At 35.4% G+C, this 15,332-nt stretch overlaps 1 protein-coding gene across 1 annotated transcript in view; it reads left to right on the top strand.

The window, feature by feature from the left end:
- Positions 1-15,332, top strand: part of USO1 (USO1 vesicle transport factor) — an 89,454-nt gene that overhangs the window by 19,438 nt on the left and 54,684 nt on the right. The window contains exons 2-4 of the mRNA XM_065877437.1: positions 5,712-5,798; positions 5,876-5,940; positions 12,954-13,030. Coding sequence (XP_065733509.1) covers positions 5,712-5,798; positions 5,876-5,940; positions 12,954-13,030 — 229 coding nt within the window. The remainder of the gene's footprint in view (positions 1-5,711; positions 5,799-5,875; positions 5,941-12,953; positions 13,031-15,332) is intronic.

Below are 15,332 nucleotides of genomic sequence, written 5' to 3'. Positions count from 1 at the left end.
AAATTATTACCTTTGTGTATATCTTAAAGCATTTAAAAATAATTAACAAGGTTCGGGACTTCCCTGGCGGTCCAGTGGTTAAGACTCCATGCTTCCAATGCAGGGGGCGTGGGTTTGATCCCTGGTCCAGGAAATGAGATCCCACAATGCCACACAGTGCGGCCCCCCCACCACAAAAAAATTAACAAGGCTTAAATGTTAGCATGTTAGAACACAAAATAAAAGATTGAAAGTGAAAACAAAGCAAACCCCCAAACTCTAGGATTATGATCATCTCCCTTCAATATTCCTAAAGCTAAGTGTCTCCCCCAGATTAAATAGCCACCTTCAACAGATAATGATTAAAGAGCTTTTAGACATGGAAGTTCGTATTCTGACACAAATCTGTCTGTACACCAACCAAAGATGGGGCTGATACTAAAATTCAAGCATTACAGGGTACTGGGATGAAGTACTCTAACCAAGATGGGAATCTCAGATTTAGAACCAGTGCTTGAGGTTTAGGGCTAGGAAGAAGCAGGAAATGCCTTCCTATTTTTTAGGTACCTCTAAACTACCTAAAAAAAAAAAATTATGAAAAGATGTACAAGACCTGAGAAGCAAGAAAAACTACAATCCTGCAGCCTGTGGAACAAAAACCATGTTCACAGAAAGATAGACAAGATGAAAAGTCAGAGGGCTATCTACCAAATGAAGGAACAAGATAAAATCCCAGTAAAACAACTAAATGAAGTGGAGATAGGCAACCTTCCAGAAAAAGAATCAGAATAATCATAGTGAAGATGATCCAGGACCTCGGAAAAAGAATGGAGGTAAAGATCAAGAAAATGCAAGAAATGTTTAACAAAGACCTAGAAGAATTAAAGAACAAACACCAAGAAGACTTAAAAAACAAACAAACAGAGATGGACAATACAGTAACTGAAATCAAAAATACACTAGAAGGAATCAATAGCAGAATAACTGAGGCAGAAGAACGGATAAGTGACCTGGAAGACAGAATGGTGGAATTCACTGCTGCGGAACAGAATAAAGAAAAAAGAATGACAAGAAATGAAGACAGCCTAAGAGACCTCTGGGACAACATTAAACGCAACAACATTCACATTATAGGGGCCCCAGAAGGAGAAGAGAGAGAGAAAGGACCCGAGAAAATATTTGAAGAGATTATATGTGATCCCATCCTTAACATGGGAAAGGAAATAGTCACCCAAGTCCAAGAAGTGCAGAGAGTCCCATACACGATAAACCCAAGGAGAAACACACCGAGACACATAGTAATCGAATTGGCAAAAATTAAAAGACAAAGAAAAATTATTGAAAGCAGCAAGGGGAAAATGACAACATACAAGGGAACTCCCATAAAGTTAACAGCTGATTTCTCAGCAAAAACTCTACAAGGCAAAAGGGAGTGGCATGATATTCTTTTGTTGTTGTTGTTGTTGTTGTTGTTCGCGGGCCTCTCACTGTTGTGGCCTCTCCCGTTGCAGAGCACAGGCTCAGGACGCGCACGCTCAGCGGCCATGGCTCACAGGCCCAGCCGCTCTGCGGCATCTGGGATCTTCCTGTACCGGGGCACGAACCTGTGTCCCCTGCATCGGCAGGCGGACTCTCAACCACTGCGCCACCAGGGAAGCCCTCATTGGTGAAAATTGGAAAGCATTTCCTCTAACATCAGGAACAAGACAAGGATGTCCCCTCTCGCCACTATTATTCAACATAGTTCAAAGTCTTAGCCACGGCAATCAGAGAAGAAAAAGAAACAAAAGGAATACAAATTGGGAAAGGAGTAAAACTGCCAGTGTTTGCAGATGACATGATACTATACATAGAGAATCCTAAAAATGCCACCAGAAAACTACTAGAGCTAATCAATGAATTTGGTAAATTTGCAGGATACAAAATTAGTGCACAGAAATCTCTTGCATTCCTATACATTAATGATGAAAAATCTGAAAGAGAAATTAGCAAACACTACCATTTACCACTGCAACAAAAAACCTAGGAATAAACCTACCTAGGGAGACAAAAGACCTGTATGCAGAAAACTGTAAGACACTGATGAAAGAAATTAAAGATGACACCAACAGATCAAGAGATACACCATATTCTTGGATTGGAAGAATCAATATTCTGAAAATGACTATACTACCCAAAGCAATCTACAGATTCAATGCAATCCCTATCAAATTACCAATGGCATTTTTTACGGAACTAGAACAAAATATCTTAAGATTTGTATGGAGACACAAAAGACTTCGAATGGCCAAAGCAGTCTTGAGGGAAAAAAATGGAGCTGGAGGAATCAGGCTCCCTGACTTCAGACTATACTACAAAGCTACAGTAATCAAGACAATATGGTACTGGCACAAAAACAGAAATATAGATAAATGGAACAGGATAGAAAGCCCAGAGATAAACCCATGCACCTATGGTCAACTAATCTATGACAAAGGAGGCAAGGATATACAATGGAGAAAAGACAGCCTCTTCAATAAGTGGTTCTGGGAAAACTGGACAGCTACCTTTAAAAGACTGAAATTAGAACACTCCCTAACACCATACACAAAAATAAGCTCAAATTGGATTCGAGACCTAAGTGTAAGACTGGACACTATAAAACTCTTAGAGAAAAACATAGGAAGAACAGTCTTTGACATAAATCACAGCAAGATCTTTTTTGATCCACCTCCTAGCGTAATGGAAATAAAAACAAAAATAAACAAATGGGACCTAATGAAACTTCAGAGCTTTTGCACAGCAAACGAAACTGTAAACAAGACAAAAAGACAACCCTCAGAGTGGGAGAAAATATTTGCAAACGAATCAACGGACAAAGGATTAATCTCCAAAATATATAAACAGCTCATGCAGCTCAATATTAAAGAAACAAACAACCCAATCCAAAAATGGGCAGAAGACCTAAATAGACCTTCTCTAAAGAAGACATACCGATGGCCAAGAAGCACATGAAAAGCTGCTCAACATCACTAATTATTAGAGAAATGCAAATCAAAACTACAATGACGTATCACCTCACACCAGTTAGAATGGGCATCATCAGAAAATCTGTAAACAACAAATGCTGAAGAGGGTGTGGAGGAAAGGGAACCCTCTTGCACTGTTGGTGGGAATGTAAATTGATACAGTCACTATGGAGAGCAGTATGGTGGTTCCTTAAAAAACTAAAAATAAAATTACCATGTGATCCAGCAATCCCACTACTGGGCATATACTCAGAGAACCATAATTCAAAAAGACACATGCACCCCAATGTTCACTGCAGCACTGTTTACAATAGCCAGGTCATGGAAGCAACCTAAATGCCCGTTCGCAGATGAATGGATAAAGAAGTTGTGATGCATATATACAGTGGAATATTACTCAGCCATAAAAAGGAACGAAATTGGGTCATTTATTGAGACATGGATGGATCTACAGACTGTCATACAGAGTGAAGTAAGTCAGAAAGAGAAAAACAAATATCGTCTATTAACGCATGTATGTGGAACCTAGAAAAATGGTACAGATGAACTGGTTTGCAGGGCAGATGTTGAGACACAGGTGTGCAGAACAAACGTATGGACACCAAGGGGGGAAAGCCGCGGCGGGGGGGATGGTGATGGTGATGGTGGTGTGCTGAATTGGGCGATTGCGATTGACATGTATACACTGATGTGTATAAAATTGATGAGTAATAAGAGCCTGCTGTATAAAAAAATAAAATTAAAAAAAAAAAGATGTACAAGACCCAAGTAGAAGAAATTATACTCATACTCAGGAAAACTGTTTTTGGCTTGAGAAATTCTTTTAAGCTGAGAGTTCTGAGATTTATCTCTTCTCAGGAGATATTTATGTAGTTTTTTTCATGGTAAAAAAAAATTGTTGTAGCAAAACTATCAACCAGTTATTTAATAAAGCGAAAACTTTATTATTTTCGTTTTGGAAAGTCAATATAATTACTATGAAGTAAATACAATTTAAGGTAGGAATAATTTCAAAATGTGAGTAGGTAGAATGAATTAAATCAAAACGTAAAGCGAAGCTCGGTTGACATACTGCATTTGCAGTATGAAGAAATTAAAATCAGCATAACAGTGCAGAAACATATTTAATTTTTTAAAATAAATTTATTTATTTTTGGCTGCGATGGGTCTTCGTCAGTGCGTGCTGGCTTGCGGGGGCTACTCTTCGCTGCATTGCACGGGCTTCTCATTGCAGTGGCTTCTCTTGTGGCGGAGCATGGGCTCTAGGTACGCAGGCTTCAGTAGTTGTGGCACACGGGCTTAGTTGCTCGGCGGCATGTGGGATCTTCCCGGACCAGGGCTCGAACCTTCGTCCCCTGCATTGGCAGGTGGATTCTTAACCACTGCGCCACCAGGGAAGCCCAACATATTTAATTTTGTATAACCTTGTGTTTCCCACTGGTTCTGTGATCATAGGAAGTCTGTTGATATCTTCTGGGACACTGGAAGTCTATAGAACATAATTTGGAAAACACTATATGTATTTAAGCCATTAATTTCAATACATAGGTTGCAAAAGTTTGTGCTATGCCAAACTCATATTTATAGAATCTTACTAAGAACTGTCATTAAGGAATAAATAATAATAAAATAGTAACAAACTGTTAGAGCTGTAAAGGACCTGAGTATAGTGGTTTTAAAAACCGTTCTTTATCAGATGTTTTCCAAGTATTTTCATCTATTCTGTGGCTTGTCTTTTCATTCTCTTAACACTGTCTTTTGAAGAACAGGAGTGATGAAGTCCAAACTACCATGTTTTTCTTTTATCAATTATACTCTTAGTATGTGTCTGAGAAAACTTTGCCTACTTTAAAGTCACGAGGATTTTCTCTAGTGCTTTCTTCTAGAAGGTTTTATAGTTTTAAGTTTCCAAATTATTTTTTAATGCAATTTTACATACACATACAGTTTGGTACTTTTACTACAGTGGACTCACAATTTATTTATACTTTTACCACTTGCTCTTTTTTCCCCACTATTTATTAAATCACAGTATTTTCATGTCAGTACAGTTAATTTTTTTGAGTAGCTGCATAGTATTCAACTGAAGAATGTACCACAATTTATTTAGTTTTTCTTATCTTGATGGACAGTTGTTTCCAATTTTTTCCTATTGTAAATAATGCTCCAAGGTTTATTTTAAAGTTCAGTTCAAGTTTTAATTCCTGCAAATTTATTAAAAGCTTGGAACATTTCACCCTTCTAAATTTTGAGGCACACTTTAAATTTTTGATAAACAGTTCTGACTTTTCTCGTTCAAATATATAGTGGAAACGTTAGGGTGAAGTTATGATGTAAACAATCGTTATTTTAATGTTTTTTATTAACTTCCCATCATATACCGTAACCCTAATGGATTATGCAACCCTCTTGGTTCAAACAGCTGTAATAGATATGTTTAGAAAGCTCTGGTTCTACTAATTTCTCCTCATTCCTCAATTTATATGACTTACTTTATTTGACTTCTCTTCCGCCACTTCCATTTCTCAAGTCTCTGTGAAAAATCTATTTGATCTCTGTAACAAGATTATAATACTACCTAGTTATTTCGATTTGTGAAAAGACTATTTCCATGACATCCCATTTATTGATTTTTTTTTCCAAATGTATAAATTTGGGGGAAAATTTCATGTTTCTTTTTTGTTCTTTATATTCTATTAATGCTATTTCATTTTTCCCTGACAGATTCAAAAGCTTTGTGATAGAGTAGCTTCATCTACTTTACTGGATGATCGAAGAAATGCTGTGCGTGCTCTCAAATCATTATCTAAGGTCTGTAACACTTTATCAGTTATTAGGTTTATTAAGTTGGATATTAGTTACTTAAATAACATTTTTCTTTTGTGCAGAAATATCGCTTGGAAGTGGGTATTCAAGCTATGGAACATCTTATCCATGTTTTACAAACAGATCGGTATGTCTCTACTTAATGATTTTTCTCCCTAATTTTTCTTGAAATTTTAATTAATTTGTTTTAGAGTCACTATTCCAGAAATGATTGACATGTTAAGGCTATTAAGTTTTTACTTTCAGTTGTCATTTCAATAAACAGTTATTGGATACTAGGTGCAAACCACTGTGCTAATTAAGCATTAGGACAGACATAATCTCAACCTTCAGGGGTTGAAAGTTTTCCATTATATAAAAATATAATGAAGTTACTGCTAATTAAAGGCTTAAAATTTGGAGTTTGAATTGACCAAATGAATGTGTTGATTTTCATTCAGATATACTATAATGTACTGTTCTATAATATAATATGAATATTATGGTATATCAATTATCCAGACTTTGTTTTTGGGGGGAGAGAAATAAACTGTACTAATAGAATGATGTCTTAAGGGAAAAATCACTCAGCGTAGTTTTTGCTCTTTCAATTTCTCTTTAAGAGAGTATCTGCCTCTTTGGTTTTAATTAACAACTGTACATGAATAACTTTCAAATCTTACGCCTAGTTAATAAATATATCCTAAAGCTTTAGCTGTTCAACAGACTTCTCTACCATATCAAGAGCTCTCAGAGGTATCTTAAATTATAAATGTTCAAAAGTTAATTTGTCTCTAGTTGTCCTACTCCTATTCCACACATGCCCCCTACCCACCCAATCCACTTCAACTGCCTTTTGACCCAAGTTCATCCCAGTTAGCACCTTTCCATTAAAACAGGAAACTGGAGGATTTGTGCTGAACTTACCCCTCTCCTTTACGCATTATGCCCATCCAGACAAAAAAGAAGCTGGAATCCGTGAATTTTCTTGATTTCCATTGTTGGTCTTAGTTCTGGCTCTCAATATTAATCATTTAAGCCATTTTCATAGCCACTGTATTAGTTATCTATTGCTGCATAACATATTACCTCAAAACTTACTGGCTCAAAATAACAAATATTAATGTCACAGTTTCTGTGGATCAGGAATTCAGAAGTGGCTTAGCTAGGTGGTCTGGCTCAGGGTCTCTCATGAGGTTGCATGCAAGATGTCAGCCAGGAGTACAGTCATCTGAAGGCCTGACTGGGGCTGGAGTATCTGATTCCAAGATGGCTCACTAACACTGCTGTTGGCAAGAGGCCTCAGTACCTCACCTTGTTGCTCTCTCTGTAGGGCTGCTTGAGCATCCTCATGATATGGGAACTGGCTTCTCCCAGAGCAGGTGATCCTAGAGAGAGAACAAAGCCACAATGCCTTGTAGGACTTAGTCTCAGAAGTCACATATCATCAATCCCATCACGTTTTATTTTATTAGAAGCAAGTAAATAAATACAGCCTACACTTAAAAAGAGGAGAATTAGGGTCCACTTTTTGAAAGGAGCTGTATCAAAGAGGGTTTTTTGACATATTTTAAAACCACCACGGGCTTCCCTGGTGGCACAGTGGTTAAGAATCCGCCTGCCAATGCAGGGGACACGGGTTCAAGCCCTGGTCTGGGAAGATCCCACATGCCGCGGAGCAACTGGGACCGTGAGCCACAACTACTGAGCCTGCGTGTCTGGTGCCTGTGCTCCGCAACAAGAGAGACCACGGTAGTGAGAGGCCCGTGCACCGCGATGAGAAGTGGCCCCCGCTTCCAGCGACTAGAGCAATCCCTTGCACAGAAACGAGGACCCAACACAGCCAAAAATAAATAAATTCATTAATTAATTTAAAAAAACACCACCACCTCAAACTGTATTCTTTGCCTCTGATCTCTTTGTCCTTCCATTCATTTCAAGAATTTCATTTCATTTACATTTCTGTCTGAAATGTAAATCTTCTGTCACTCACCTATTTAATGTATTTCACAGCTCCCTGCAGTGTGAAGTCCAAGTTCCTCAAACAAAGCAAAGCATATAAGCTTTTTAAAGATCAAGATGCTGCTTGTCTAACCTCATAACCCCTTTTTAAATTATATTTCAGCAATGCCCAGCTGCTTGTTCATACCAATTAGAACCTTCTCTATCCTCCTCAGTATGACCCACATTGGCTACCTTTCATATCCAACTAATTCTAATGTGTTTGAATAAATCCACTGGATATGTCAGGACTGTCTGTTTTATTAACACCAGAGTGGTGTTAATAAAACTGCAGTAGGCAGAGTAATGGTTCCCCCAAAGATATTTATATTCTATCAGCACAACCTATGAATGTTACCTTAGATGGCAAAGGGACTTTGAAGATATGATTAGGTTATGGATTTTGAGATAGGGGAGATTATGTTGGGTTATCCAAGTGGACCCAGTATAATCCTGAGGCTTCTTAAAACGAGAAGAGGAATGCAGAAGAGGAGGTCAGAATGAGGTGATGTGAGAAGATCTCAACCTGTCTTTGCTGGCTTTAAAGATGAAAGGAGGCCTCTAGAACTGGAAAAGGCAAGGAAATGGATTCTCCCCTTAAAGCCATCAGAAAGGAAGGCAGCCCTGCTGAGACCTTGATTTTAGTCCAGTGAGACCCATTTCAGACCTCTGACTTCCAGAACAGTAAGGTACTATATTTGGATTATATAAGCCACTAAGTTTGTGGTAATTTATTACAGCATCAGTAGAAAACTAATAAAATAACCCAAGTTAGTTACCTGCTTTAAACAATATTCCAAGTTATGAGAAAATGGGCCTTAGGTCAAAAAAACTTCAGTGTGATTATTATACATACATATAATTTTTCTTTTTTTTATTTCATGTGTCTTTATGTATACATTTTCTCACTGAGTCTTATAAAGTTGGTAATGAAACGACTAACATCTTGATATGGAAAACAGAATCTACCTCTATGTAAAGTGGCCCTTATTGTCATTTTTAGTGCACAGTAGAAAATAAATGTGTAGATACTCTTAATATAAAGGTTAAGAAATAATATTTTTTAAAACATTTATAGCACATTTACTATGTGCCAGGCACCATGTTTAGAAATAAGGTATACCATATAGCCTGGTGAATGTGTGAACTAATAATTGATCACGTTAGAGGCTGATGGGTGTTTTATTATGACCCTTAGGCAACAAACAAAGCCACACTTCTCTGAGCCTTCTTGTGTTTCATTCCTTCTCTTGTGCTAAATTCCCTTTCCATTTGCTTCCAATACTTATCTGTTATCTTCTGTTCTCAAAATGTTCTGTGAGTGTTTTCTTAACTTCATTGATTGCAAAGGTCCATATTCTGCAGCCATCTCTTTCCACTTCTCATCTTCATTACTCTTTTATGCTTCTGCTCTTGGCCTAACTAACACTCTCAGAATCCTTCAACTGAATCCGCTTCATGCCTGGCTACATCACAGAGAGTTGTGTTCCCTTTCTTGGCCTGGCTTGAAACTCTCCATCTGTCCATGGGGCTGCTTCTCTTATAGCCATCTTGAGGAGAGACTGCTAGTTCTCCCAGGTCCCACACTCAGGGCCTGAAAGTTGTCTGATGGAAACTGTTTCCAAACCATGACACCTCAGTAGTTTTTTGTTGTTTTTTTTTTAAGTGTACATTTCAATGGTTTTAGTATATTCACAAAGTTGTGCAACTATCACCACTATCTAATTCTAGAACATTTTCATCGCTTCAAAAGAAATCCAGTATCCATTAGTTGTCATTGCCTATTCCCTCCTCCCCGCAGTGCCTAGCAGCCACCAGTCTCCTTTGTGTCTATATAAATTTGACTGTTTTGGACATTTCATGTAAATGGAATCATACAATGTGTGGCTTTTGTGTCTGGCTTCTTCCACTTAGCATAATATTTCAAGGTCCATCCGTGTTATAACATGTATTAGTATTTCATCCCTTTTCTGTCTGAATAATATTCCATTGTATGGATATACCATTTTTGTTTATCCATTCTTCTGTTGACAGACATTTGGGATATTTCCGTTTATTGGCTGTTATGAATAACGTTATTATGAACATTTGTGTACTAGTTTTTGTGTGAACATATGTTTTATACAAAGGAATGCAATTGTTGAGTCATGTGGTTTAACTTTTTAAGAAATTGCCAAACTCTTGCATGGAGGCTGCACCATTTTATATCTTCATCTGAAGTGTATAAAGGTCCAATTTCTCCTCACCAACACTTGTTATTGTCCCTTTTTTAAAATGGCCATCCTAGTGGGTGAACTTGGCATCTTATTTTGGTTTTGATTTGTATTTACCTAATGACTAATGATGTTGAGTATCTTTCCATGTACTTATTTACCATTTGTGTATCTTTTTAATTTTTTTAATTATTATTTTTGGCCCCGAGGCATGTGGGATCTTAGGTCCCTGACCAGGGATTGAACCCGGGCTGCCTGCAGTGGAAGCGTGTAGTCTTAACCACTGGATCACCGGGAAAGTCCCCTTGTATATCTTTTTTAGAGAAATGTCTAAGTATTTTGCCTGCTATTAATTTGGTTACTTGTCTTTTTATTATTCAATTGTATGTATACATTCTGGATACAAGTCCCTTAACATGATTTGCAAATATTTTTTTTCCCATTCTTTGGGTCGTCAAAGGACACTTTTTTTTCTTTTAATTTATTTATTGTTTTTTTTTTTTTTTTTTTTTTTGGCTGCAATGGGTCTTCGTTGCTGCACGAAGGCTTTAGTTGCGATGAGCAGGGGCTACTCTTCATTACGGTGCATGGGCTTATCACGGTGGCTTCTCTTTGTTTCGGAGCATGGGCTCTAGGCGCGCAGGCTTCAGTAGGTGTGCACAGGCTTAGTTGCTCTGCCGCATGTGGGATCTTCCTGGACCAGGGCTCAGACCTGTGTCCCCTGCGTTGGCAGGTGGATTCTTAACCACTGCGCCACCAGGGAAGCCCCAAAGGACATTTTCTTGATAGTGTCCTTTGAAGGACGAAAGTTTTTAATTTTGACAAAATGCAGTTTATCTGTTTTATCTTTTCTTGCTTATGCTTTTGATGTCAAATCTAAGAAACCATTGCCTAATCTAATGCTTTGTATATTTGTACCTGTGTTTTCTTCTAAGAGTTTTATAGCTTTAGCTCTTACATTTAGATCTTATATCCCATTTTGAGTTAATTTTTGTATATGGTGTGAAGTAGGGGTCCAGCTTCAGTTTTTTGCATGTGGCTATCTAGTTGTCCTAGCACCATTTGTTCAAGAGACTGTTCTTTCCTCATTGAATGGTCTTTGCATCCTTGCCAAAAATCAATTGAAATAAATGTTAGACTTTACTTTTAGGCTTTCTATTCTGTTGATCTCTATGTCTATTCTTATGCCAGTGCCACAGTCTTGATTACTATAATTTTGCGGTAAGTTTTGAAATCAGAAAATGTGAGTCCTTCAACTTTGTTTTTGAAGATTATTTTGGCTATTCTGGATACGTTGAATTCCCATACAGATTTTATGATCAGCTGGCAGCTGGGATTTTTATAGGGATTGTGTGAATCTGTAAATCAAGTTGGGGTATATTACCATGTTAACAGCATTACATCTTCCTGTTCATGAACACAGATTATCTTTTCATTTATTTGAATTTTAGGTAATTTCTTTCAACAGTGTTTTGTAGTTTTCAGTCTTGTACTTTAGTAAAATTTATTCCAAAGTATTTAAATCTTTTTTATGTTATTTAAATGGAATTGTTCTTTTAATTTTATTTTCTGATTGTTCATTGATAGTATACAGAAATACAACTGATTTTTTTTATATATTGAGCATATGTCCTTCAATTTTGCTGAATTTGTTTACTAGTTCTAATAGGTTTTTAGTGGATTCCTTAGGATTTTCTGTGTTCAAGACCATGTCATCTGGGAATAGGTGTAGTTTTAGTTCTTCCTTTCCAATCTGTATGCCTTTTATTTCCTTTTCTTGCCTAATTGCTCGAGCTAGAACCTCAAGTTCAATGTTGGATAGAAGTGGCTGGAAGAGACATCATTATCTTGTTCCTCATCTTAGGGGTAAAGCATTTAGTCCTTCACCATTACATATGTTAGTTGTTGGATTTTCATTTTCAGGAAGTTCCCTTCTGTTCCTACTTTCTCAATAGTCTCTTAAAAGATGTCCCTCAAAATTTCTCAAAAACAAGAATGGTAAATAATAATAATTCAAAAGACCCACTTCATTTGAGATTTATATCCTCTGGTTGTGACCCCCTTTTGTCCCTCATCTTTGCTTTCACTCCTAGTCACTTCTTCATATTCACTGAATCTTTCTGACCTGTATCTCACTCTTGCTTTTCACTCTAAATGCCATCATCCTCCATCATGCTTTCAAAATTTGTCTGTTTATCAACAACTAAAAAATCTTATACTTCCTGAAACAAAAGAGAAAAGAAAAATAGAAAAAAATCTTACACATCCTGATATTATAAATAGTACATGTTTACCATAAGTTTTTTTTTTTTAGAAAATAAGATATAAATCAGGGAAACAAATCCTAGAGGTCCAACTAGAGATAACACTGTTATGTTTATATAAACATTATATGTGTTATATAAAGATTATATATATATTATAAAACATATATGTAAACATACACACAGACTTATAAAATTACCTGACTTGTACTAATTTTGCTGGTTTTAAAGTTGGGTTTATTTTACAAATTTATTTATAAGGTTTTCTTAAAATATGTATAGACACATGAATGTATATATATATTTTTTGCTAGATTGGATCATTCTGCACATTAATTGTTAATATTCAGTTTTTTCCTACTGGCACTAAATCAAGGGTGTTTTAATTACCATGTCATTAAACATTCTTTAAAAATACATTTTATAATTGCTGCTATAGGTATGGATTTACCACACTTTTTAAAAAAATTATTGGACATTTAGGTTGCTTCTAATTTTTCACTATTATAAATAAAAATGAACCTTTATACATCTTTACAGTTTGCACTCTGATATTTTCCTAGGGTAGGTTTTCAGAAATGGGATTAATGTTTCCTACAGTCTTATTAAATAAGAGTATAAAATGGTCATAACAGCTATACTCTAACTAGCATTGTATAAGTATAATAATTTCTTTCTTCCAGTTCGGATTCTGAAATAATAGGTTATGCTTTGGACACACTATATAATATAATATCTAATGATGAAGAAGAAGAAGTAGGTAAGTTTCTTTTACTGTGTTCTCTGTACATAAAATCAACTGGATTGTGCCAATTTTGCTGGTTTAAGGTTGAGTTTATTTTATAAATTTATTTATAAGGATTTTTTCTTTTTTCTTTTTTGTTTTTTGTTTTTCATCAGTAAAGGGAAGACATTAGCTTAGTTCCAGAAAAATATCTTTAAGATGATTGCTTTGTATGTGAATAGGAGATGGAATTAGATTCTTCTTTTTTAAAAAATATTTTTCCCTCTCTTTGTATTGATTTTAGTTGAGCAGAATGAATATTAGTATTCTCTAGATTAAATAATCATTTTTGGCTATTGATTAAAAATCAAACTATTTTATTTATATGTTACCTGGTGAGCAGTATGAAGTTAGAGGGTTTTTCCTGATATATACTTAAACTTTTCACATAAGGCTTACGTTAACTTATAAAGAGCAACAATTTTTTAAATTTAAAAGGTTTTGTTTCGTTTTGTTTTGGTCACACCACACAGCTTCCAGGATATCAGTTCCCAGACCTGGGACTGAACCCAGGCCACAGCCGTGAAAGCCTGGAATCCTGACTACTAGGCCCACCAGGGAACTTCCAGCATGTGAAATACTTGACTGGAAGCCTATACATTTTGTTCCATTTATTGTATAAACATGCACTGAGTAACATTTTACAGTGCTGTTGAAGAGTGCTTTCCTCATATCACATTGGCTGTTGTAGTAGGACACAGTGGGTCTTTCATTTTTCTAGACAATCAGAAGGGCAATATTCATGTATTTTTTAAGTCTAATTTAGACGGAAGTTATAGGGTCTTCCAAAATCGGAGTAGACAAGGCATAAGGAAATGTAGATAATATTGAGTTTGCACATATTTTATTGAAATAAAAGTAGAACAGAAATATATGTAGATATTAACTTCACAAAATACCAGTAGTAGGAACATTTGAAACTAGGTTGTCCTGAATAGTCACAATTTCTTAGACTTGAATATCTTTTTCTTAAATTTTTATTTCTCTGTGATATCTAGCTGACAATTTAACTTTATTAATTTCTTTAGTAGAAAATCTTTAGTAAACATAATTTGGTTCCCATGGAAAAAGAGGCTGTCAGTCACATGACAATACTTAAATACAGTACACGCAAGAACACACTTTGAAGATAAAGATACTTATTTCTCCTAGTCATTTCTCAGATGAGAAAATTAGATACAATACACTTGTTAGAAAACATTAAAGAAAAAGACTCTTCTTAGTTGTTTCAGATGGAAAATTTAACTCTTTTCTAGTTTGTAGTGATAATTTTTGTGTTTTAAAAAACTATATAGCATCAATTAGGTAGTTTTCCTTTATTATAAATTTGCAATCTAATAATGTTTAAAGTCTAACTTTTTGCTTCTCTTAATGTATTTGCGCTCCTTATTTTTAATTCAACATCTAAAAATGATTCTTTGGATGAAACAGGATAAACGATTCTTTGGAGAAACAGTAATAGAATCATTTCTTCTAGGAAAGATTAAAATATGAAGTTAGGGTAATAGCCTGAAAGAGTCAATTTTTTTAAATCTAGATATTGAGAAATATGGCCTTCAGTTCTGTTATTGATACTCTCTCTTTACTGCTTCATCAAAAGATAATTCTTAGCTGCCATAATGAACTTCATTTTAGAGTTCTTTACCTTGAGGATATTTTAATAACCCTTCAATTTATTGATAAATATGTCTCATAATCCTACATTTATAGCATATGCTGTATCTCTATTAGGATATCTCAGATTTGAGTAAAATGAGTATGTGTCTCTTCTTTCAAGAGATTATATTGTTTATTTGATGTTTTTAAGCTCTTATTTATTTTATTGTGAATACTATTACATAAGAAACTTTTTTTTATCACCCACTTTTTATTTATTTCTGTCTACCTTTTCAGATGATGTTGAAGGTAAAAGATTGCATTTAATATGCATGATGCTTTTAGGCATAATTTCTGATAATATAAAAGGACACTGTCAAGTGAGTTTCTTCTGGCTGGTACAAAAAGTCTTGAGATTTGTTTCACTATATATGAATTTCTTCATGAAAGAGGAATATTTGATAATCTTATATTACTATTTATTGTTTCTATGGCTACTAAATCTATTGTCCAGAACACAGAAAATATTCTAGTGCATATTTTAACAAAATTAAACTTTTTCTCTGGTAGGACAATCTATTCGAATTACTTTTTATATACTTCCTGGGGAAAAAATTTTGAGGAAGTTTATTTAAAAATAAAAATAATATTTGAAAATGTATACATATATATGTATACATAT

Source organism: Phocoena phocoena, chromosome 5 (genome assembly GCF_963924675.1).
Source record: "Phocoena phocoena chromosome 5, mPhoPho1.1, whole genome shotgun sequence".
NCBI classification, from domain to species: Eukaryota; Metazoa; Chordata; class Mammalia; order Artiodactyla; family Phocoenidae; genus Phocoena; species Phocoena phocoena.
Note: the sequence above shows the minus strand (reverse complement) of the source record. Positions and strands in the feature narration are given on the sequence as shown.